The following is a 27,194-nucleotide window of genomic DNA, read 5'->3' as shown; positions in this document are numbered from 1 at the left end:
TTTTGGATTTTTGCTGTGCACATTCTTTTTTGAAACCCAGGCTTAACATTTTGTAATTTCATGTTGAGATAGGCCTAGGTTAAATAGAACATACAAAAACCTTATCCTGAAGCAAAACAAAACAAGTCCCATTTATAGCCCACTCCTAGCATTAAGTTCCACCCCCAGGTTATTAGGATTTAGTACTTTGGGGTATGGGGCCCTACTAGGCCTAGTTCCTATAGCTTAAGTAGGCCTACTGATGCATGTGAAATGATTAAGAATCAGAATAGGAGCTTGTGATTTTCATAATAATCATAATACCACTAACATGTATGAATACGAGCTTGTGACATGAGAGGGGCTCATATTCAAGGAGCATTATCTACTGGCGATTTTACCAATATGCTGTAAAAGAGAAACACCTACCCCTGCACTTGATTTGCATTCTTAATTGTGGTTCTTAACTCCTCAATGGAATAACTGACTATTGGCTCAAGAAAAGGAACTGCTACAGTGAAAAAATCTTATATTTGATTTGGCGTTATATAGAGCATCATTATACCAATGTCACATATTGGGAAAATCCATGTTTGTGTTCTATGAAAAGTAAAAAAGTCTCCATGATTTTTATTGCATTATATAAATGACCTATGTACAGAGGTTCTCTCCTGTAATGAACAATTTGAGAAAGATTGAGGAACTCCTACAATGACGTCACAAAGTAGAGGGAGATTTCACTTTTTTCAAAAGTTGTAAATGTGAAATATGGGCCCCCACCCCTGTTCATAAATGGAACATCCCAATATGAACATTTGTTGTTTTATATTTTTTGATAAAGACAAAGGATGAAAGAAGATGTGTAGAAAAATTTACTTTCATAGATGCTTGTCTTAGGTGCCAAAATTTGTTCAAAAATGGCATAAAACGGCATTTTACAAGTCAGGGAAATACGTGTTAGGGGCATATTTTAGGGGCCCATATTTCCCAGGAGGGGGCATAGCAGATTTTTTTATACTGATTATTCTGAACACTTATCCAAACTTATTAAATTGCCAAAATATGGTTGAAATTTGCTGACCCCCATCTTCCACCTTTTTCCCATAGCATCAGTATTTCTCAGAAAATCTCTCTTAATAACTAAAACCTTAAAATCCGTATACATACAGCTGGACATTTACCGTTGCGGAAACTTATTATTATAAACTATTTGAAACCAAAAAAGATATTTTCCTTAATAATCCTTATGTAAAATAAACAACAATAAATATCAATATGTAATGATATTTTATGTAACACAATTATAGCACAAATATCTGCTTGGATCTCTAATGAAATGATTTGAGATAGCAAATTAAATTCAAGGTTGCGAGCATTTTCTCCATTTAAAGCATTATTAGGAAATTGTGCCAATAAATTTCTAATGAATAGAATTCAATTAGTAATACCTTTTTATTTTGTTTGTATCTATTGATCTAATTAACTAATACCGAGCGTCTGACAAGATACTAGGCATGCGCCGTGGTACACGCAAGAGTTTCTCTACATTCTCGTCGCCATTTTGTCCATGGTATCGAGCCCAGTAAGTACCAAACTGCTACATTTCCAAATATTTTAATAATAATCATGATAGCAGTAGCGTAGTGTAAACTTTGATTAAATATTGCGCCAAACGAAAGGAATGTTATCATGATTATTATGAAAAATGTCTGGAAATGTAGCAGTTTGGTACTTTGGGCGTAATGGTCTTCTTTGAAAACGTGTCCCAATGTGGCCACCTAGGCGTCAAAATGAACATAACACCCAAATATGTCATCATCTTACACCCATAATAGAATAAATTTGACACCTTTAAGTAGCCACCTAAGGACCTTTTTTGACACTATTTTGCAGTGTATATATATAAATATATATTTCTTCTAATGCTATTCATTCATGTTACTTATTAAGGTTATGTCATTTTTAAACAAAATTGTTTTCGACACAAAACATTTCAACTAAGTAAGTTTGATTATTTAAAGACACTGGCATGTTAAAATCTTGAAAGGATTGTTTAATCTTTAATCTTTGTTTAATGAAACATTTGTATTGTTTAATTAATTACATTTCTCATTAATAATAATGCACACTTATATTTTATATTAACGTATATCAATGTCTTTACAAACACCGCCAATGTACAAAATGGATTCCCAACATGAAGAAGTGTTTGGTTCGTGAATGATGACGTAATGTGACGTAATTAGTGTACTTTATTTGGTTTGAAACAAAAACAGTAATAAACAGTGTGGTTAGTCATCCGTAGACAACATGAAGAATCAACCTAATGGCAAAACTAACTCCGCTTGCTTTCCGCCATTGTTAGAATCTATAAAAGGAAAATAATAGAAACATTGATACTATTAATAGAATGGTAAGAAAAAACATATTGAAATCTTAAGTGAAATCAGTTTATATGAGATTGAGTGAAATATTAGCGCAAGTAATAAGTAGTAGTAGTAGTAGTAGTAGTAGTAGTAGTAGTAGTAGTAGTAGTAGTAGTAGTAGTAGTAGTAGTAGTAGTAGTAGTAGTAGTAGTAGTAGTAGTAGTAGTAGTAGTAGTAGTAGTAGTAGTAGTAGTAGTAATAATAATAATAATAATAATAATAATAATAATAATAATAATAATAATAATAATAATAATAAATAATGATAATAATAATAATAATTATAATTATAATAATACTAAAAGGATGATATGTAATTTGTAATTATTTCAATTGAGTGAATCTTAAGTGAATGAGCTTAAATTGAGGATGGGTTGGTGGGCACATAAATGGCAATATCCTGTGAACGTGACAATTTCATATAAAAAGAATAGTAACAGCTAACAATCGCGAAAATCTATACAATTTTTTCCTGTTTCGGTTAAAAGTTATTCAAATTTATGGCTGCACGTTTATATATAGTCCTTATTTTATCATGATGCATTTGTGTATTTGAACACTTATCTTTACTCAAGATTGTTAGATAATCCTTAACCTTTTAATGTTAAACATTTTATTTGTACGACGAGTGTAAACACATGTTTTTACCATCAATAAATGTTGTTGATATGACTTTAAAACTGAACAAAAAATGTATCTGGATGTGTCTTTGAAATGGCCATATTTTGGTATTTGATGCTTAATCGACAAAAACACTGTTCTACTGGCGTACGGACCTTTCAAGTAGGGTTGGTCGGTCGGATGGTTTTTTTTTCGTGGAGAATAAAATTAATCTAAAATAAACGAAAGTTGCATCTACCTTTGGGACAGCACACTTTGGTTGATATCAATTTCTTGTATTAACCGTAAAAATTCAATAGAGGTTCAACATCTTAATTATTATTTTAGCTAATTAATTGTTCAGATCAGTTAGCTTAAAATCTATGTATTTACCTGTTTGTCAAGGTTTTAAAAAATATATAAAACAAACCACAGAATTCACCAAAAATGACGCATATGACTATAATTATTGCGCATCGGTCTGACGTAAATATTTTGTATGTTTTCTTTCCGTTTTATTTTGCTTTCAACCATTACCGTTTAAATAATTGACTTCAGTTATTTGATTTCCGACAAATCAGCTACATAGATGACTTCGCGTTCACACATCATTGTACCGCGCATACATTCGGTGTGGAACCGTGCATATCATAATTATGTGACATTGGATTTCACGTGTTTTCTTTACAAGTACGCTTTTAATGTGGTCAAGTTAAGGGCTGGGGTATGAACGTTTGGACAGTATTTATTTTGGGACATTAGAGCACATCAGACATATCGAATTGCATTCTGAATACGAAGAATGTCATTCTGATATCAAATCATTTTGATTTTTTGAAATTCGCAATTTAATACACATTTTATGGCAAATCATTAAAATTGATATTTTTGATATTTAACAGTACTTGAAGTAAACTTTATAAATCTGATGATTTATACTTAAAGTGTATGTAGGTGGGATGAAAAGCCGACGATCAATTGAAAATTTTGACCTTTCGTATTGAAGATATGGATTTTTTCCCCAAAACACCAAAAAAAAAAAAAATAGGTCTTTTTGGGAAAAATCCATATCTTCAATATGAAAGGTCAAAATTTTCAATTGACCGTCGGCTTTTCCTCCCTGCTACATACACTTTAAGAATATATCATTAGATTTATATAATTTACTTCGAGGACTGTTATATATCAAAATTTGAAAATATCAAATTTTTATAATTTGTCATAAAATTTGTATTATATTGTGATTTTAAAAAATGAAAATTATTTGATATCAGAAAGACATGCTTCGTATTCAGAATACAATTCGATAGGTCTGAGATGCTCTCATGTGCCACAATAAATACTGTCGAAACGCAATAAACGCTCATTTTAGATCCCTTAAAGGAGTCATTTGTCGCTAATATTGATTTTATTCATCTGTTTGGGTATATTGATTAAATGAATACATTTTAAAACTTCAAAAAGACAAGAAAATTATTCCTACCCCGGAATAAACCAAAATGCTAAAAACCAGCTAGAAATGTTCAGCTTAGGAATAATTTTCTTGTGCTTGAATCAAAGGTTTTGACCTTTAATCAGCTAATAATAGTATTTAACTTTTCTTATGTTAAATGGTCGCGATTTGTTCACCCAATGTAGTCTAAATTTTGGAAAACGAGCAAAATCTGACATTCAACACGAAATGTATTTCTCCCACACGCGAGGCTTATGTTTCACAGTCTTTTTTTTTTTCTTTGTTGCTGATGTTGCTGTTAATAAATAAACATTGGGATATGATCGAAATTGAACTGTGTGTGTTGCTTGTTATGGTATTAGAGCAGTTTGAACATAAAAACTATGCTTGTACCATCATGACCATTGGCATGATTATGCTTAACGGTTGACAAATAGCACAACTTTGTGACACGCACAGATCTAAGTCTCTTGCGACACCTTCGATAACAGGCTTCTTTTGGAATCTGTCTGCAAGAATATAGGTCTCTTTTTGTTTCATTAAATACGTCCTTTTAACTTAAGATTGGCTATCAAGTTGTGAAAAGTAAAGGAGTTGAGCTTCCGGCTTCTTTGAATTCAGGCCACGTTTCGGCAGTAAGATTCATGTGACAATGGTTTCTACAAAATATTGTGTGTTTACAAGCTGACCACGGACACTAACAAGGACACGTATAATAACATTACTATCTTTTAATATCTTGTGCATGTTTGTGTTATCGCAAAATGAGAGTGCAAGAAAACTAGCTATGTTATATGTATTTATGTTTGACTGTTTAAATCAGATAAGCACTGTTTTAGCCACAGTACACTCCAATCTCAATTTATAATCATACTCTTAGTCACCTGGCGTAAACAAATTACTACCCTTCGCCATTATTAGAAAGTGAACAGATACAATTGAACTACCTCAATGGCAACGTACTCTTTAACTGTTGCTGTTTAAACCTGGAATCGTCACTCAATCTTTGACTTTAAATTAGAATTATGGATTTTACTCAAAATATCATCCCACTCATCCCGATCTTTTGACGGTTATCCCTGGGTAAGTGGATGTGTTAGAATGGCTATTCCAAAAGTAAGCACAAAAATGTATCTACAACTAGTTTATGTCGGAACAAAACATCCATGGGTTATTTAACCGTTAAGGGATGGGGTATGAACGTTTGGACAGTATTTATTTTGGGACATTAGAGCACATCAGACATATCGAATTGCATTCTGAATACAAAGAATGTCCTTCTGATATCCAATAATTTTGATTTTTTGAAATTCGCAATTTAATACACATTTTATGGCAAATCATTAGAAATTGATATTTTTGATATTTAACAGTACTCGAAGTAAACTTTACAAATCTGATGATTTATACCTAAAGTGTATGTAGATGGGATGAAAAGCCGACGATCAATTGAACATTTTGACCTTTCGTATTGGAGATATGGATTTTTTCCCCAAACACCACAAAAAAAAAGGTCTTTTGGGGAAAAAAATCCATATCTTCAATATGAAAGGTCAAAATTTTCAATTGACCGTCGGCTTTTCCTCCCAGCTACATACACTTTAAGAATATATCATTAGATTTATATAGTTTACTTCGAGGACTGTTATATATCAAAAATTTGAAAAATATTAAATTTTTATAATTTGTCATAAAATTTGTATTATATTGTGATTTTCAAAAATGAAAATTATTTGATATCAGAAAGACATGCTTCGTATTCAGAATGCAATTCGATAGGTCTGAGGTGCTCTCATGTCCCTAAAAAAATACTGTCGAAACGCAATAAACGCTCATTCTAGATCCCTTAAACGTACCCTCTTTTTATTCAGTACGTGCGTAATCTTAGTTTCTCTCCAGTTCGCACAACAATGGGTTGTTTATTTGGTAAGCAATACCACATTATGCTATATTTTAGTAATTTTTATTGATTTCAAAAATCCATTTTCATCTATTTGTGTCTGGTATTGATTGTATATATAAGCCTAAGCTACAGTTAAGGGAAGTTGGTATACTTTTAACGCTAATTGTGTACACATCTCTTTGGATATTGTTATAGATACCTAGGTCTGGTGGTGAAAGCGGTACTTTTTAACCGTTATTTGCTCTGGATTGTTAAGCAGCATTTATTTTAATTTTATATACGCCATTTTTTAGTGAAAAATAATGAATATGCGTGAATTCAAAGCATACAAAGCACTTGCATGACAGGTGCTAGCCCTGTCTCTTTTGTTTATGTTTCAAACAATTAACTCCTCAACGTAATATATCCTTACCTTGTATACAACCTCTTGCCACTCTGGTGAAAGTCTTGAGTAAGCTGTATCGAGCCAACATGTTTTGTCTGTTTGTAGGAAATCTTTTTGATTTTGATAATCTGCTGGTCTTGTGTCCTTTTATATAGAGAGGAAATAAAGACGACAGAAGAAAAAAATGGTTAGCAGTTACAGTTTCCACGCTTGAAATAAAATGTTCTTTTAACTTCTTCTCACCTGTTTGTTTGCCGTTTTTATTGTTCTTTCATTTTATTTATTTTTATTGTTATAAACAATGGGCTCCTAAGCTACTGTTATAATTGAAGACCTGAGCGCAAGAAGACGTAAGTCCATTTGACCCTTCAACATGTATACACTCAAGTTACGTATAGTTTCGTATAGTTTGGTAATGTTTTATACATGTTCAGGGCCAACACAGATCTGTCACAACCTTTAATGATATTTTCACCCTGGAACATGCATTTAACATTATAAAACTCTAAGAAACTATACGTAACTTTAGTGTATACATGTTGAGGGTGCAAGTGGACTTACGGTCTTCTTGTGCTCAGGTCTTCAATTACACTTGATATAAAGTATCTTAAGTTAAAACTTATATAGAACCTAAAAACGTTCGTAAGCTAAGCTGCCCTGTGTATGTGAAACAGGTTTTGCAATTTTAGACATGAAAAAGGTTCAGTAAATGCAAGGAAAAATCATGTTGGTGTTCTTTCAATGTCCTAGAAGCCTTTGCTGTTATTTATAATACAGCTCTTAGAAAATTTGTCTTTCTAAGAGTGTATGAAACTGACTTCAAACATCGGAACTTTTTATTCATAACATTAGACACCTTTTCAGACCTTAGAAGGATAATTGTGTTTAATTGATATTTTGGTAGAGTATATTTTAATTTTTAAGACATCTATAACCATACAATAAAGGTTTTATATTCTTTAAATGATTGAAATAAGTGTCACTTAATGATATTATTTTAATAGTATTTTCACGCACACAATTTTCTTTGCATACCAGACGACGGTTTTGAATAAATAAAAATGGAAAATCAATCATCACTTTGAATGCAATGTATGTCTCACAATTAGAATGCTGGTGATGATACAGGGCTAGTGCTGATATATGTGACAGTACGGCTTCGTTATACACATTAACAAAGGGGTAGTGCTGAGCATCAAATAAACCTTACTTGTCCACACGACTTAAGATGTAGCTATTTACCTTTTTCATCCATTAAAACTCGAAGTAATAATGTGAAAAAAGTAAAATCACTCAACACGGAGCAAATCTTCACAGTATCTAAAATTCCGTTGAAATTTTAGGGTTGTGGGTCGATTTGGTAATATAATTTAGATATTTATTGCAGAAGAGGAAATTCAATTAGACAGTCGTCGGTAGTTCTTAAAGGCTTCCTTTGAGTTCATAACGCAGTTAAATAGCATTAATGTTGCTCTTATATCATATTAAATCACTGCACCAACGTAGAATAACGTTAGTTGCGGTAGTTATCGAACTGTAAAATTTAACTTAACCTTCTTCTGTTTAATAAAAAGTGATGCACAACAACAGTAGAAAGATATACCTCTATTAGCTCTAGTAATTATCATTGCTATATTATTTCACCCTTCATAGTAAATGGCATACAAGTTAGAGTCAAATGCATTGATACGTATGGATATATGTCCTATCAACATAGTATTCCACATTTAATAAAATCCTTGTTATATTATCCCAGCAAACACAAAACGTTTTCGACATCATTCGCAAAAGGTTATAAAAAGGTTGTCAGAAAACGTTTAAATGTCGGGTTATATGAAGGATATATTAAGAGTATAAAACGTTTTCATAACATTAAAAAAAATCTAATAATCTACTGCCCAGGACACATAAAATATTTTACAGAAAACGTTTAAATGTCGGGTTATATAAAGGGTATAACAACGTTTTAATAACATTCCAAAAACACTTTGAAAACTTGATACAAACATAATGTTATTTTGGGGTTGAAAAATATTTTTGCTAAAAATGTTTGCCCAAAATATTTGCAATAACGTTTTAAAAAGGTTTTCATGACCTTTATATAACCCGACATTTAAATGTTATTAAAACGTTTTGTAAAAACGTTTTCAAAATATTTCTGTGTTTGCTGGGTAAACATTTTAACATAATGTTATTTAAGTGTTGACAAAATATTTGGCAAAATGTTTGCAAAAATACTTTACAATAACATGTTGAACACATTTTAGAAATGTTGTTGTAGTGCGTTTTTATACAAAACGTTTTCATGACCTTTATATAACCTGACATTTTAATGTTATTAAAACGTTTTTACCTAAACCAAAAGCCAAGATATAACTTATTTAAAACGTTTTTGCTGGGATGTATATAGGGATTCTTGATGTTGTTTAGCTTATTAGCGATAGCGGCTTTCATATAATATACTTGCATTAGCGGAAAATGGACGTTGCTTAACCTAATTCGTCTTATATCATATCAATTTGAATCAAGATGGTAAATATAGCAAATAATAACATAAATTCACCTCCTTTATCAAAACTTAATCATTTTGAAGAGTTAAAGAAATACTAAATATAATCCAAAGTAAGTTAAATATTCAACCCATGCGATATATGAGGATGATGTTTAATGTTATAATAACAAAATGATATACGGTATGCTTACTTGTTTGTCTTCCGTCGTGTCCGAGAGGAATCCCATAAAGTTTTTCAAGTCATCATTAGATCTTTTTCCAGCTAAATAGGGGAAAACCATAAAGAAGACTTATTAGTAAGTGAAGGTAAAGGTAAAGGAGACGATCGTGATAAACAGTGATCGGAGTGCCCATCTCCCTTTCATTGGCCAGACTCCTCCATTATAATGTTGCTATAGACCTTTTCCCTCTTTCCCATCATGCACTATTCCAGGGGGGGTATGCGTGTCGCAAAATACATCATCTCCCCGGGGGAGTACAGAGTTATGTTCATTACATTCTGGAATACGAACATTTCGACTGGTGCCTTCATCACAAAAAGGAATCCCCGATAATGATGATAATGGCGCCACGATCCTAATACCTTTCGGGGCAAAAACAACATTTCTATGCCTTATGGACATGGTCTCGTCGCCAAAAAAAGTTTCCTGTTATTGAAACCTAACTTTGTATACATTTTATAGACCTAATGGTGCAAAACTGATGACGGGACACGCAGTGATATTTTACCGGCGTCCGTTTCACTTTTTTCGGAGTTGAAAATAAAACGAAAACAAAATCTCTTACACAGATGTTCTGCATCGCTCCGTAACTGCATCACTCGTGTATTCAATAATTGCATAATTAGTAACATCGATGGCCTTTACGATAATCCGCATATATGGAATCAGTATGCCCATATTAAGACAAAATAATTGCAAAGGCCTGGCAAAGACCATCGGATGCACACGATCTATGAGGTTGATGAACTACGTCATACCCCTGAAATAGTGCATTGTGGGATAGAGGAAAAAGGTCTATGGGGGATCGCTACATCTCCGCTACAGCGAGTCTGTTACCTTTCCAGCATTTAAGAATGTCGGTACCAATTTATACACCTGGATGGAGAGGAGTAATCGAGATAAAGTGCCTTACTCAAGGGCACAACACGATGGCGCCGCCGGGACTCGAACTCGCAACCTTCCGATTATGAATCAGAGCCCGTTCCGCTCGGCCACCGTGCTCGCTACCGGTAACATTAATAACACGAGTGTTACTTAGAAGAACAGACAGTAAGAAATGGATGGGCACTTGTTAGAATTATCTTTTGTTTACTTTTAAAATCACTAAATATGTTGATGATTAGATTGAATGCAGGTTGGTGATGTTTGGTGCTAAAATAGAACACATGAAATTATTAGAGGTTATGCTCCCACATACATAAATACAAGCCCTACAAACATACATGTACATAGGGCTTACATCTCGATCAAAACGCAAGTTATTATTGAGCATTTCGTCTCGATGTTACGTTAGAAACAGTTCCACGTCCACATGTTATTAACCCTAGAACTACCAAGGGGTGCGCCATAAACAAAAGAGCACGCGTATACGCCCAAACAACCTTAGCTAATCGTAAAAAATCCACCCTTTACGCTCATTTTAATGATATTTTTTGTTACATTAGCACCTTACCAGGGTGTAGGACCGGCCATCAAAGTTGACCAGGGGTGAGGCCCAGCCTTGGTTTCACTTCGCTCTAGTCAAATTATTCCAAGAGCTCCTGACTTTTTACTTTTTAGTCATTTCCTTTAATATTTAGTAAAACATTCGGTGAAGATCGCATTTTTTAAAGAATTTATAGCCAAAAGTCGATTTTGCCTATACTTTTGTATATATAGCCAGAATTTGACGTCATAGCGACATTATGTGGCGAATGTTGGCACTTTAGGTAAATTAGGGGGTTGCAACACCCGTCACCCTTCGTAGTTTGTATTACAAAATATGCTCAGTAGTTCTAGGGCAAAATCTAATCAAGGACCCAATTTCCATAAATACATATGCAGACATTTTACTATTTTTATTTTTATTGCATGTAATAGTGATATTGGGCAATTGAACATAATTGTTAACATTATATCTGTTTTTGAGATTACCATGGATGCCATTTGTATTATATCGGCATAAACCGGTGTGGTATTAGGTATGTGGGTGTAGTTATGTGGGGTGGGTGCGTTGTTCTATGAGCCTGTTTGCATTACTACAATGTATAAGGACATAGGCAACTTCATTTCTGAACAGCATCCTTCCAATGTGGGAGTTACACAACGGCTCTCTTCACTTGATAGATGATCTCACCACGCTACAGGTGCTGTACATTCTAAGGACGCTTGACACGAAACTTATCCGCATCAGTGGATAAATTTGACGCTATTTATATTAGCCGACAGAATTTACTCTCTAGGTTGGCGTCGTAGGCGGAATTTAAACACATGTGCATCTCAGAATGTTCGCTAAAACTTTTTATAACACTATCATCCTTTTCTATATCCGTACACCGTATATTACCCACTGAGCTGAGGATTTATGCTAGTATCAGCAACATAATGTTAGTCATTATTATTATTATTATTATTAATGGTAAGATTAATATTATTAGCATGTAACTAAATAATCCAAATTGTAACCCGCTGCTACGAAAACAGTAACAATAATATTTATTCCCCCAAATTGTATAAACATTAAATGTAACATATACTCTGTGTGTCTAATTGAATATGATCTAAATGTATGAGAAAGTAGAGGTGTATTTGCCTGGAATGTGGTCACTGGTGTGTGGGTAGTGAAAGAGATTGGGCGAGATGTGTGGTGGGTGTGTGTGTGTGGGGGTGTGTTGGGCTGTGGAGTTTTTGTGAGGTAAGGTCAGTGGGGTGATCTTGTGGGAATGATAGTTTATAATGTGGATGTGGGGTGCATGGTGTGTGTGTGGGGGTGTGGGGTGTGGACATTTGTGTGAAGGGGTTCACTTGTGCCAACATTATTATGGGGTACTGCTCATGTGTAAGTTGCAGCAATAGCTTGTGGGTACGACGTCTTTATGGGTTATAAATCATGGATACCACATAGAAAAAAAAAAAGCTTATAGGACCCCATAAGGTCTGAAACGTCCAGAAAGGCTAATTTTAGAGGTTTCTATTAACTGCAATGGATTCTTTGTAATAATTATAATTAATGAATGAATGAAAATGTGAAGCTGAAATGTTTTATACTTCAATGTGTGTTTACCTTTATACTGTTGTATTCTAGTACCCCTCCCCACTTTTAAAAACAGTACTAGGAGTAAAACAGTTATATGATATGACACCAAGCTATGAATGTTGCCAGTATATACGATATCCAATAACAGAACTTGAACAGAACAAAAAATCGTCCTAAGCCAATGAGTAGGTATTTCTAATGCCTAAGTGCCGGATTAATGTTCCAGAATCAGCGGCAATGTATTGCTCATAGCTTGGTTTTATACTCTTGAATAACACATAATATAGACATCAGCTGCAAACAGATAAAAATGGAACAGGATTAGTTTAGTACAAATGCAAAAGTTTTAACAATCGGGGATTTGAAGCATTTTATCATGCCAATGTATGCTGCTGACCATGTATCTTAATTGTGGAAAAAAGAGGTTTATTTCAATTGACACTTCAGACGTATTGAATTTAACACATCCTTCAAAAGTAAGAGCAATGAACTGCAAGATTTGTAGTTAACATAAAGTTTATTGTGAAACAAAATAATATATACCATGTATACGGATTGATCATTTTTGAGAAAGCAACTTGATACTGGGAGCCGGAGAACAAACTCAAAGCGATCTTAAACAAGACTATGGTCCCTTTATAGAAATGATACCAGAACATACATGCTCAAACATGACATTAGTAGCTCATACAGTAATTTAAGGGTATGCGATGTATTGTTGGTCGAAGCAGAGAAAAAATCATAGCGAGCGAGTAGAAGAATTCAAATATCACAAATATACTTTTGTAGGTCCTGTGGTTCTTAAGTAATGTTGTAAAGAGGGCCGAAACAACAACACTTTTGTAAAACGTAAATAACTCATTAACAACATTAAATTAAGCAAGTTTTCAAAGTATATGATTTGTAGAATGAACTTTTGCAAAACACCAAAGTGTTATTTTTCAATAATTATATTGATTCAGATAATATTTTTGGCAGCTTCGACCAACAATACCTCGTTTACCCTTGAAGAAATCAGGGGTATTATTTATAGTTTTATCAATACCATCCAACTCTACGAAAAGGATCACATGAAATGTGAGTTGGGCGTGGGCCTTTATTGGTTCATCTCTATACATGTATGCCCTATTCGCACAATGACGCAAAGAAGTTGTGATTGATAATCCGCAAATGTGAATATTCAACGTATCTTTAACATATTAATGCTTTTGGACCAACAACGGCGTGTTAATTCATATCAAGATGCATCATCTATTATGTTTGCGACGTATTCTGCAACCACATCCTTTATTTTAAAATAAAGTAGGCCCTATCCGTAGAATAGTGTAGGCAGACATCGTCTATTTTTGTCCTGGGTGACTTTCTTCCAGTTGAAAAGATTGTACTCCAAACTGTCTCTTTTGTAAATCTATTTCCGATTTTGTTCATTGTGCGTAACTTGGAAAGGTATTTTATTGGCAAAAATGCCAATTACTAGTAGATGAGCGCGTTGAAGATGTGACGTTCCACGTGTTGCTGTCACCGGTGATTACAATTGCTTTCGCCGCGTCTCAATTTTTCAATGCCCTTCTAAGTTGATTATATTATGTTAATATGCAGGGTGAACAAGAAATAAATCCTTACCCTAGCAAATATTGGTAATTCCACACATTATTCCACAGATTATCTTGTTTCAAAATTGAATGAGAATAGTATCGACTAGTCCAATAAAATTCCACTTACAAGCAGACGTTTCTATATTAAAGTATTAGTGTTCTTTTTCGAAGCTATATGGTTGCAATGACGATCTGTGTACAGCTAGTAAAGACCATGTGGTAGATAAAAAATAATTAATGTCAATTTAAAGATGTTCTAAGTTGTTAAAACAATCCTCCACGAATAACTTTAAATGGTAGAAATAGTTAGATTGGCTAGAAGTATTGCAAAATATGCATGCTCCTTGATTTATAAAAGGGTAAGTTAAAATAGCTTGGATTAGTCTCTAGACTAATCACAAGTAATAATAAAGAACTGATAAAATGTTTAAAATGTCAGAATGTTTCACATTAGTTTTTCTATCTTACATTGATGCCTACCATTAAAAAATCTGTTTCAAAATTTGGAGTTGTATAACTCCAGCGGTTTTACTATGAAAAACAAAAGCGTGTATAATAATAGTCCATATCATTGGACATAGTGCAGTTATGTTGCACAGCAAACATGATTCGACCTTTGCAGTACTTAAGCCTGGTTAACAGGAAATTACTCCAGCAAAATCAATCGATAAAGTCTAGTCAACCCTCTACATTGAATGGTGGACTGTACTTATGCCCAAATATGGTACTTGCCAATCAATCGCTGCATTGACCAACGTTATGGGGAGCTGATTTTGCTGTTATCTGTCGTTTACATATCAGGGATGTACGAACATTTACAGATGCCCCACCTACTCAGTTTTAGCCTACATGTAATGTATACATTATTCTTGATTGACAGCAAGTACAAAAATATCCGTCAAGTGGTTTAGCTTTAATGCCCTTCGGAAGAGAGCGGTCTACAATTGAGTGATAGTCACAAGACCCAGTATATGGCCGAGAAATTTGAGTTGATGAAGCTTGACTCTGGCAACCATTGGAGTGGTGTTGGTCAGATTGTAGATGGTTTCATTAAGGAATCCGATCCACCGCTTGATGTTTAACATGATTCTGTAGCAAGATGTTTCAAAGGCTTTGATCTCGTTTTCCATATCCTTGGTGATTACCCATGACTTGCACCCGTACAGAAAGACAGTAACACAAGTTGTCTCAAACAGCTTGGTTTTTGTTTCGATTCTCCAGAGGCGTTCCAGAAACGTTTCCAGAAACGCTGCCCATGCTGGTTCTTTTCTTCTTTTTAATAATGCAAACGAATTAACGAAATATATGTAAAGCAATCCAACAGAAAATAAGTAATAAAAAATTACTTGATTGATGTTTTGGTTGATGGAATTGCAGTTAAATATGCAAAGGTTAGGGAAACCATAAAAGACCCTTTAAGTCAAGAGTAGCTAATTCTGGAGCACCAAAATGACCCAGAACTCAAATATAATTAATATCATTAATATCAGAGGAGGGAATACTTAGTAAAGCTACTCAACTTTCAGTTTACAGGCTTCGAATTAACGAGGCGGGTTTCACAGGCAAAGCAAGCTATATATAGCTGAGGTTTCCGTGATATTCCATGTACTTTGTTATTCAACTACCCTTTTAATAAAACTTGCCCTTTTTTGCTTTGATTTCAGTTCTATCTTACTCATGTTAGAGTTTATTTAAAATAAACAGCAAACCAGTTACGCTCTTTTCGTTTAGTAGTTTTTATTGCGCTCGCTTATAGTGATGTAGTTGGAATTTATATTTCAATGTTCACGATGTACATTTTTCAGAATTAGACGCAATGACCCTCCAAATAATAAAAAAAGAGACATGTCAACTCTAGCATACTCCGATTAATTCTATAAATCTCCATGATGAGTGCATTATGTAGAGATATACGAGCGTTTAATCGAAATACGATATTGGATGCAACAAGCTATTAAGTGATTATAGTAGATAAGTTGATTGGCATGTCAGATATAGCATTTTAAAAATATCATAATTTATCACTTGAATTACTCTCAAATCTTAGCAAGTCTAAATAACCGGACGTCCTAATTTTGTTAAGTGCATTTTCCTTAATTTGTGCAGAGGCCTTTGAAATAAACAAATAGGACTGCCGTTTTAATTGGTTTAAATAAATGTACAGACTTGCATAGCGGTTTTATTCCTCGAGAGGTTTGTGTTGTCATGTGTATAAAAAAAAGTGTTGTAATGTAATGGAATTATTTTCAATTTGAATGTTTCCGTTATTTTGCAATATAAGTGAGCAAACTTTAGAAAGTCGTATAGGACTTCTGAGTCCACATTGTTATGTAATACAATTACTTTGAAAATACACTCTTGATACTAGGAACTGGTCAGATCTTTGTCCTGTTGTGTTTTACTCTATAGGCCGCTGAAGTACATTCATGATTCATTATTCCATTATCAACGTTCATGCTATAACATGAATCAATGTTTTATAAGACGTAAAACATGAAATCCTTATTACAAGTCGTCCTCAATTTACATATACTCAAAACCAATTATCACTCATGCTGTGCCGCTCTCCAGCACCGGTATCCTTCACCTGCATGTAAATCTTTGACATGTATGCACGTAAGAACTTTGACCTCTCGAAGTCGTCATTTCATTGCTATTTTGTTGATTGCAAGACATTTTAGCCATGTGAACGCAAAATAATTTTCTTATTTTCGTCCAAATGTAACCAATTTGAATGTGGCAGGTAATGTCAATTTGGACTGCAATGGAGTCATTTGTCAAATTTCCTTCACAACAGCAAATTCCATCCATAAACAAAACATATGTCCACCACAATTCATATCTGACTTAATTCTCCAAGCAGAATAAACAACCTTATCGGTTTTTTTTCTCTGAAACTAGACACATCTTGATAGACAACTGCTAAGGAAAGCATTGTGCACTCTTTAGTAGAAGCATGACATATTACACGAATGAAGTGTTAGTTCAGTGTAGTTTTTTGGATTTGACTTCTAGTGACAACTAGAGGTCACAAAAGGGCATGCAGTGGTAAAAATTAACAATGCTCCGATCTTGTTGACAGATATACCAAATATATCACAATGATTACAAAAATGTATAGTTTACTATCTACAACCTATCGTTATGGAGTTATCCTACGAAAACCTGTTTTAGGTTTAAAATAGGGTCACATTTTGGTTGCACAAGGTAAAATTTTCAACTCACTCAGATTTTAGGAAAAGTGGTGTCAAATTGCTCGTCTTGACATAATAATCAATAAATGGTTTAGAACTTGCCCTCTTATCTAACCCAATGGTCTTTGACCTTCTTTGCCTCTATCTCAGACAGTAAATGAATACAATACATAAGCAAAACTATTCTTTTCTGATTCATGTCAGGTTCCCTCTTCGATTCCCAGCTCTGCTTACTTTTTAAGTTTGGAAAAATACTGCTTTAGAAGTTGATTTGGCGCGCGATCTGAAACCACGGTTCGCTCTCTTTACAGCCTTTAATGATAAGTGATGTTACAAAAATAACAAAATAAAAATAATGAAAATAATACATAGTCATATGCCGAAGCATGCAGAAAACTTGGATCTTCAGACCCCAAGGGTTAAATAACCGAATCGGATGAAACAAAATGTACTTTCCAACTACCATAATGCGGGGGAATGCCACTACAAACAATGTTAGTTTAATAAAAGTACATTACATCCGCGTAAAAGCAGAATTTTGTCAAATATTGAGGCCTCCTTCTCAGCAAATTTTATACTATGGCTTTTGTTGTACTTCAGAAGAAAATGCATGTTTACCTGGAAGGTTCGCTTTGTAGTCGAAATTTAAAATAAAGTCACATGCACATCCCAGAATATGCTGTAAAATATGTTGAGCCTTTTCTATGTACGTAAAACATTGCATTGCCAATGGAGGATTAATCAATGCTAGTATTAGCAACACAAATGTTTTTTATTATTAATGGTAAGAAACGGTTAATATTATATACGTGTGATTATAGGAAGCAAACTTGTGACCTGCTGCTACAAAACCAGGGACAATAAAATTATTGGGAAGCAATTTATATGATCTTCAGTATTTCTTTTGCTCAATTCATCCCTGCAAGCAATCGCCCTTCCGTGTAGTCTTAAACCAGAAGTGTCTTTGAAAAGACAACGCTTAGATTGAAGAACATTTGTTGTGTTTAATATGATGTGTTTTGCAATACTTGCGCTTGAGTGTAGGAATATAATTCATGTTGAAAATATGGAAACTGAAATAATTTTAATTTAAAAAAGCGTCATTCAATTGTAATTGTAATTATCTTTGTATACTGTTTAAATGTTACTCCTGGTAAACATGCATTTTTGAGGAAGTTCAATTAAAGCCGTATTGTAACATTTGCTTTGAAGGACGCATTGCAATATTTATCAACATTATGTTATTTACACGGATGTATTGTACTTTATATTAAACTAATATACCCAGCAAGAAACAAAACTGTAGTGTTGTTGTTTTGTCAAAATTCGAGATTTTGAATAAAAGGCATGAACACATCACGGGTGACACGCATTAGCGGCATCGGCGCTGGTAGTAAATTCTAATTTTCTTTGTTATAGCTCACTTATTCAGGTCAAATTAAAACGAGAAATATTAATTAATTTTTTTGGGAATTGTTAAAATTAGTTAGGTTTTAATATAATTTTTAACCAGGTTTAATTAAAGCCATAAAACATTTGCTGAGGAGAACGCCCCCAACTAGTTTTAAATTCCGGTTTTTACACGATTGTAATGTACTTTAGTAAACAAAGATACTCTGAAAAAAACACCACGTAACACATTTACACAGTACGTATATACGGCGTGCGGGCGGGACACATGCTAGACTTCTCCGTAGTCCAATTGCCTATTTTACATACTCTGGCTATTACATTTATGCTTAAAAGCATAAAACGCTGATTTGTATTAATTTGTGTACAATTGATAGATTTTCACATCTAATATTTTCAGTCACCGTACTCCCTCTGTTTGTTAGTTTCCCAAGTGGACTACTTACTTTGACTTGCGGTTAATATTTTTAACACGGGACTCTATGGAGAGTTAGGCCAATTTCTGGCCTAGCTAAAATTTGCCATGATGTAATGCATCTTTAAAAAGATCTTGCTTGTAATTGGTCGCCCAGATCTCGCTATAAGTTTAAATCCTCCGGCACGTGCCATTACCATTAACTACATATCGTACACAGTAATTTATGGAATTTGCGGCACGTCTGATCTGGCGCGACAGTTAAACTCTCAGTGGTGTGTATGGACGTACATTAAGCGCGTCTCACTACCATGCTTGGTACTTGCGGTTAAATAGGATTGATAAACAAGTATGATTGACAGTGTGTTTTAGAGATCAAAGTCCCGGGGTAAATTTCTGCTTAAAAGTCAAAGTACATAGTCGGATTTTTTACTCGGGCTTTCGCGATCAATAAGCTGGAAAATTACAAAATCAGAATTGTTCAATATTAAGTGAGCAATTATAACTATGCAAGATATATTGCATTCAATATAACTTTATTGTCACTTATCATCTAATTATATAAACTCTCTATGACCATTTTACTATTGAACAATTTAATTCTAATAAACATCAGTATACTTTTGAGTTCAACGCAATGCGTTCATCATGAATATTAATAACATATTTTTTTTAATTAAAATTCGACTATGGCATAGTCTAGACACATGCACACCCCACACACACACACACACCAATGGGTCAAAGTATTACAACCGCTGAGTAACACTGAATTGGCGCTAGTAGTAAATTTTCTTTGCTTTACCTCACTTGTTCGACTTAAAATCAGAAGGGGACATATCTAACAGTAAAAGCTGGAAAATAAATACTAATCTATTTTACAGAAGGTATTTATATCGTTAAGTGTGACCTGGCTAGTTATTACCACTGTTGTTGCTACATTCAGCTACAGATTTATCATGAATGCATTTGACCCAGCCCATGGCTTATTTAGTATACTCTTGGGATAAAGCATATAGACTTAAGCTGAAAATAGATAAAAATTAAATAGAAGTTTAATCCCTTGGTAATGTAAAAATTGCAGCAATCGCGGATTTTAAGCATTTTATTATACACAATATAATACCATTTATGTTCATCGTGTTCTAATGGTGAAGGACGTTTATTTCAATGGGACGTAGTGCTTATTGAATTTAACAAATCCATTAAAATATAAGAGCAATGGACTGCCAGACATACGAGTCATACGAATAAGCCATTGTTACTTCCGGTTTTTGAGAGCAGTTTGGGACACTTTGACCTCTGACATATCCGGGGAATTACTGTAATTAATATTAATTTATTTATTTTTGTCATAATGTTATCATTAAATATATTTGAATAAATAACTTATTCAAAAATAATGTTTTTTGAGGTTTGTTTTCATTCTTTTATACGCACAAAAACCTATTTTACTGAATTTTTCCAATAGGTCAGAGAGCAAAGTGTCCCAAAACTGCAAAAATGGTCGCACAATGCATTGCAAACTTCCAATGCCAATTTGGCTTATTGTATTCAGTAACAATGTAAGATATTTTTGAGAAAGCAAGTTGATATTGGGAACCTTAGAAAAACCTCATACGAATTTTATAGACCCTGATATAAATATTACCAGAAGATAAAACATATTAGTAGCAAATACAGTAACTTTAACAAACCAGGGACGTCCTCCACGGTTGTTTGATGTGATCATTATTATTTTTCAAACAAAACATCATGTACAACCCAATTTTATAATTTAACAGGTAGCAGTGGTATTATGATACTGTATACGGATGCTTTTAAGCCATGATCAATTTTAATTTCCTTAGTTACAACATTATTCACTTTCACAGCAATCTTTAAAGCTTTTTTCGGATATAAAATGTATCTATTTATGACAAGATTGGTGGCGCTATTTAGATACTAGAAATTACTCTTTCGGGCTTTTAATTCAAATAATTCCTTTTATTTTTTGATGAACTATGTTTATAACATTTCTTTATTGCTTGTTTCACCTATTCCACCTATCATTATGACAGTATTGGCTACCTACCCCTTGCAAATTAAGAAATATGATTTATGATAAATAGCGCCACCTAAAGTTTGCATTTACTTAATAATAAAGCCAATTCTATATACATCAAACAACCATGACTGCAATAGCTTTATCAAGGCTATCATATGAAATGGGAGAAAATGAGTACACAATCCAATTCTAAATTAATGAATACTGCAAACCAGTTCTCACGTGAGCATTTAACCCCATGGCAAGAAGCTGCTCTAAAATCACATACTCGTAGCATTGTATTTATGTACTTCTGCAGTTAATATCTATCTAAAAATACCAATACTACGGCAATTGACTGAGTAAAACTGGGTAAAATCATAGACCATTTGGTAAAATACTCCATAATACTACTCCTATCCTTTACTTTAGCAACTCGAATACCATAGATGTTTACCTACATATATACCTGTCTGTAGCGAACATTAATTATGGCCATGTTTCAGACTTATGACTACCTGAAGGGTCCAAACAAACTACTCAAAATGTCATCTAAATGCCCACTTTTCCCAGGTTGTTCTTATTGAGTTCTCTACATGCAGTAACAAATATCAAATTTGAAAACAAAACACATTATTTGTATATTTCGTTTCCCTTGTAAACAATCGAATAGCCGATTATACCGCCAGCAGCCAATGACACTAGCGCGCAATCATGCGATGAAAATCTCAGCATTTCTTACGTTTTGACCGCTGCGAAGCATCAACGTGGACATTTGACTTTCTGTTTGAAACTCAACAACCATGCATCACAGATAGGTCAATCTGATAACTGTTTTGCGACATTTGGCTCCTATATACTTTGTTTAATTTAGAGTGGCAAGTTTTCCGTGTCACGGAAAAACGGACAAATTCACGGAATTTAAGAAAAAAACCTGAAAACACGGAAAAATTCGCGGAAAAATAAAAATGAAGAAAATAATGAGATGTGAGGTTAAAATAATGAAAATGAAGTCCGTCTTCAAAGATATCCGGCTTAAAGCAACCCCGAAAACAACTAAAAAGATAATACAAGTAACTTCTTTTTACCCCGAATGTGAACACGGTATTTGAAATTACATCACGGAAAATCATGGAATATAGTATTTAAAACCACGCACGGAAAATCGCGGAATTCGGTGTTTTAAATCACGGAAAACTTGCCACTCTAGTTTAGTTGCTTAATATAGCTGATCTTTTTCAACTCAATACGAAAGCCAGTGTCCCCTCAAAGTGTTCGAATGCATAACACGTCACGTGGCGCGGTCATTGGTCAAACAAAGATATTATACCCAATGATTACCGAATCCAAATTACATGATGGGCACTGTACTTTTGAAGTATATAGGAGTCAAATGTCAAAATGTCAGAAAACAGTGTTCAAATTGACCTATTGTGGTGCATGGTTGTTTAGTTACAAACAGAAAGGTCAAATGTGGATGTTGATGCTTCGCAGCGGTCAAAACATAAGAAATGTTCAGATTGTCATCGCATGATTGCGCGCTATTGTGATTGGTCGCTAGCGGTATAATCGGGTATTTGATTGTTTACAGAAAAAGCGAAAGACACAATTAAAATATGTGTTTTGTTTTCAAATTAAAAGAAGAAAGTGTGACGTAAATTAAAACAAAAAAGTGAAAAGTGACGGTTATCAATGAGGTTAATGACTGCGCATCGGTTGTTTTGAGTGCATTGTGAAATATCTAACAGTATGTTTTGGACCTCGGAATATCCCTTGATTCCTAAGCACAATGTTTATATATTTCACAATACCTCAAAACAACTGATGCTGATCATTATCCTCTAAATGTTTAAAAATGGCGTATATCCCGTGTTGCATCTGAATTGTCTTTTATTCAGTAAACTTCCATTGTAACTTTTCTAACCGATGACTCATTTTATTGATATTTATATCAAATGACCGCTTTTTCCTAAATGTATTCCAAATGACTCCCGTTTTTCATTTGTTTATACGCAATGGACTCCTTTTAAACAACATACAGCGATATGTCCCTACTTCAAGAAGCCGGTAGACAAATGACTGTCAATTCTATAGTTGAGTATTCCCTCCCCCGTTGTTACACCATACGCGTTTGGTCCATTGGTTTTAGGAGTACGGTAATTGAAACCGTAGAAATATAGTAGGCCTCAGAACGTGACCTAATACGTAGATTCATTGTCAGTGATATCATAGTAACGTTTTATAAACCAAGTCGTTAATACACACATGCAACAAACGAAACAATACCACCCCGTCCACACACCCCACACAAGAGAGGCCTCGACATCATGGATATGTACACTCATTACTTTATCTAATTAGGGAATTGTTGAAACCGTAGAAATATAATATGCCTAGAACGTGATCTAATTCGTAGATTCATTGTCAGTGTATATTATTGGAATGTTTTTAATAAAGCAAGTCATTAATACACACACGCACAAACGAAACAACACCCCCCTATCCACACACCCCCACACAAGACAGGCCTCGTTATCATGGCTATACACTCCAAACTTTTTTTAATACTTGTGTACATGAAATATCCTTATGAAAGCTTTAAAAAACCAAAGGGAATTGAAGTGGTTTGAATCGTCTAAAAGATCTGTCACAAATAACTTTAAATGACCGAAATAACTAGATTTGCTTGAAGTATGACCAAATTGTTATGCTCCTCAACCTGCGAAAGAGTAGGTTTAAGCACACTGGGTTAGTGTCTAGAGGTTATAGTCATGGGCGATGCATGGAAATACGACGAAGAACTATTTGTTTGTGGCCCATCTGAAAAGGGTATTTTAAAGCCACTGAAATTTACCAAGCAATATATTTACAAAATAAATTCTTTTGATGATTCGAAATCATATATTTTCTCTCATAAGTGACATTTTTGTTGAAATATTACCAAAATTCATCCGCACGGCATCGGTTTCTATTGAATATTTACCCTACCTAATTGTAACTTCGAAGGCGCACTGACATTTAAAGGTAGTTACAGGTTCAGTGCGTTAAAACAAGAAAAGTCTCAGGTCAACCTTTGTTAAGTTTTTGATTATTTGGCATCTGATTCATCTGGTTTTATCTGCTATTTGGTGGCGTGAGAGTTCTGATTTATGAGAAAATTCCATCTGAAATGTACTAGGAAATTACTGGTATTGAACCTAGGTTACTCACGAGTAATAATAAAGAATATGAACGTAGTGGTCGGAATTTTTCATATTTTGTTTCCTGTCTTACATTATTAAAAGTCTAAATTTAAACAATCTGTTTAAAAAGTGTTATTGCTCCAGCAGTTTTGATATAAAAGCAAAAATGTGTACCCCATCTAAATGAAACGTGTCCCGGGCGTTCAATGATGAAGCATCTGACCAGCTCTACATCACACACAGGGACCGGCTATACCGGTCCTGTGATAACCGATAACGTGCCCGTCACGGTAGAAAACCTTCTTGTATAAGAGTACAATTTCAGCTTTCTATTGATGACAACATCTCTATTCTGATGAGAATAAATGGGGATGATGCTGTCGATCTGGTTACACACATTGAATGGCCAAACGAAAATTTTAAATTTTTAAAAGTATTCCAGCGTGATTCACACATTAACATTAACTATAATTAAATTGTGTTACCCATTATAACTTACGTATAGACACAGTGATACTGTTTGATAGTATATCAAAATCAAGCTAGAAATAGCTAACAATTTTTCTCTAAAACCTCACGCATGTCCATTCGACCATACTAACGTCCTGTTTATAACAAATGACGCTATGCTCTGAAATTTCACATTTACGCACGGAAATTCTCACGAGACCCTAAGGTATATTTGTACAGAGAGAAATTAGAATCCTGGAAGTAATTATCGTATAAAATGCCCTGATAAATGGAGACAATTTGACTAGTTTATATGGTAGTCAAATGTTAGTATAATAGCCACATATTTTGCAACAGGTATAATTCTGTACTAGATAGCGGGTTTTGTGTTTGAATAATTACAAGAAGCATAAAAAGTATTTAAGGATAACACTATAGAAGTTAGAACCCTAAATAGGAAACACTGTCTGATGACGTTATTTATCTGACTGGTGTTGCGTTAAGTTGTGGGTAATAAGCGTAAAACATGTCAATGCAACGATGCCCCGAGCAACGATGACACAACATCGTTAACCAAGTATCCTTATCCACATATTCTAATATCAGCAACTTAATCTCAGCGGAAAGAATCCGTGGTAACCCAGCAAACACAAAAATGTTCTTGAAACGTTTATTTTAAAAATACGTTTAATAATATTTAAATGCAGGTTTATATAAAGGTCATGGAAACGTTTTTAAAATATTATTGTAAAAATTTGTTGTTAACAGTTTTCGTCACATTTTCAAAAACATTTTCTGAATGTTATCAAAACAATTCTATACCTTTTATATAACCCGATATTAAAACGTTTTCTGTAAAACGTTTTCTGTTTGCTGGGAATAAGACAGTTTACATTGATTTTAGATTATTTGATCGGCGTTAATACGCTTCGAACTCACCAAGTTTTCCTTCATATTATTGTTTTGTTACTCCTAGTACCCTATTTAATAAATCTTGCCTTTTGTGTCTGATTTAATAAATTCCATATTCTCTGTTCGTTTGCTAGCTTTTGCAGTACACGTTATATGCGCGCTTGTATAGTAAAGTACTTTGGAATTTTAATATTTACGAAGTACATTATTCAAAATTCGAATCAGTAACCCTTCCAATTAATAAATGGGAAGATACATCAACTCCAGCTTACTCCGATAATTCATTAAAACTACATGATAAGTGCATCATGTAGAGATATACAAGCGTTTAATCGAAATATGATATTGGATGCAACAAGCTATTTAGTAGATAAGTTGATTGACATGTCAGATATGGCATTTTAAAGATATCATATTTTATCACTTCAATTACTCTCAAATCTTAGCGAGTCTAAATAACCGGACGTCCTATTTTTGTTAAGTGCATTTTCCTTCATTTGTGCAAAGACCTTTGAAATGAACAAACTGGACTGTGTTTTTAATTGGTTTAAATAAATGCAGAGTTTATACCTCGGGTGGTTTTTTGTTTAGCCATATGAATAAAAAAAGCTATTGTAATGTAATATGAAATGATTTTCAGTTTGTATGTGATAATAATAACAAAAAAATTAATGGTTGATATCCGTTATTTATTTATTTATTTTATTTTATTTATTTATTTATTTATTTATTTATTTATTTATTTATTTATTTATTTATTTATTTATTTATTTATTTATTATTATTTCCAAGAAGAAGATGAAACGAATTGAAAACTTTTATAAAGTTTTGAAACATTTATGAGGATTTGAAGTGTTTATGAAGATTTATTCAACATTTGAGACCCTTTTAGGGATGTTGAGACCTTTTTTAGCATTTGAAACCATTTTGGCGGATTTGGCCACCCATAGTATTGCTTACTGTAACAGTAGCATTGGTTTTCTATTTAGTTCCGGATCGATATTCAGGCAGTTGACAATCTCCATAATCTTGAATACTGAAAAACCCATTTGTGTCTCTAATGCATGGAACTTTGTATATAAAAATAGTATAACTGATGCACAAATGAAGTAATTGATTGCTTTTCAAATGTCAGTTCATAACTACACGTAACCCACTCATGGCATGGGTATGTCGGTGGCAACGTCAAATCACACAACATAGCAACTTTTCCAACACCCCATCTGTATACCTTTTCAAAAAAACATGAACAAAGTGTTTCAATACAAGGGTAGTTAAAATGTTTACCACTTCCGTTTTTTCATCCCCTTTGTTTTTTCAAGGAACTTCCTGCAAACGCAAATGTTTTCGTATCCATTTATTGATTTATTTAATTATTTATATTAATTCGTCGATTGGTTGATTCATTGCTTGCTTGCTTGCTTGCTTGCTTGCTTGATTAATTGATTGATTGATTGATTGGTCGATTAAGGAGTGTTATTCCTAATTCCCTACTTATTGAGATTTGCCCAAACT

The 27,194-nt window shown here is 33.7% G+C and overlaps 1 protein-coding gene across 3 annotated transcripts in view; it reads right to left on the bottom strand.

The window, feature by feature from the left end:
- Positions 1–1,117: 1,117 nt before the first annotated feature.
- LOC140141950 (uncharacterized) overlaps positions 1,118–27,194 on the bottom strand; it is a 175,417-nt gene continuing 149,340 nt past the window's right edge. For all 3 annotated transcript variants that reach the window (XM_072163843.1, XM_072163844.1, XM_072163845.1), the window contains 3 exons: positions 9,450–9,520; positions 6,774–6,890; positions 1,118–2,347 (listed from right to left, as the gene is read on the bottom strand). In XM_072163843.1, coding sequence (XP_072019944.1) covers positions 2,315–2,347; positions 6,774–6,890; positions 9,450–9,520 — 221 coding nt within the window. In that variant the 3' untranslated portion in view covers positions 1,118–2,314. The remainder of the gene's footprint in view (positions 2,348–6,773; positions 6,891–9,449; positions 9,521–27,194) is intronic.

Source organism: Amphiura filiformis, chromosome 20, assembly GCF_039555335.1.
Source record: "Amphiura filiformis chromosome 20, Afil_fr2py, whole genome shotgun sequence".
Lineage (NCBI taxonomy): Eukaryota > Metazoa > Echinodermata > Ophiuroidea > Amphilepidida > Amphiuridae > Amphiura > Amphiura filiformis.
This window is presented reverse-complemented; position numbering and strand designations above follow the sequence as displayed.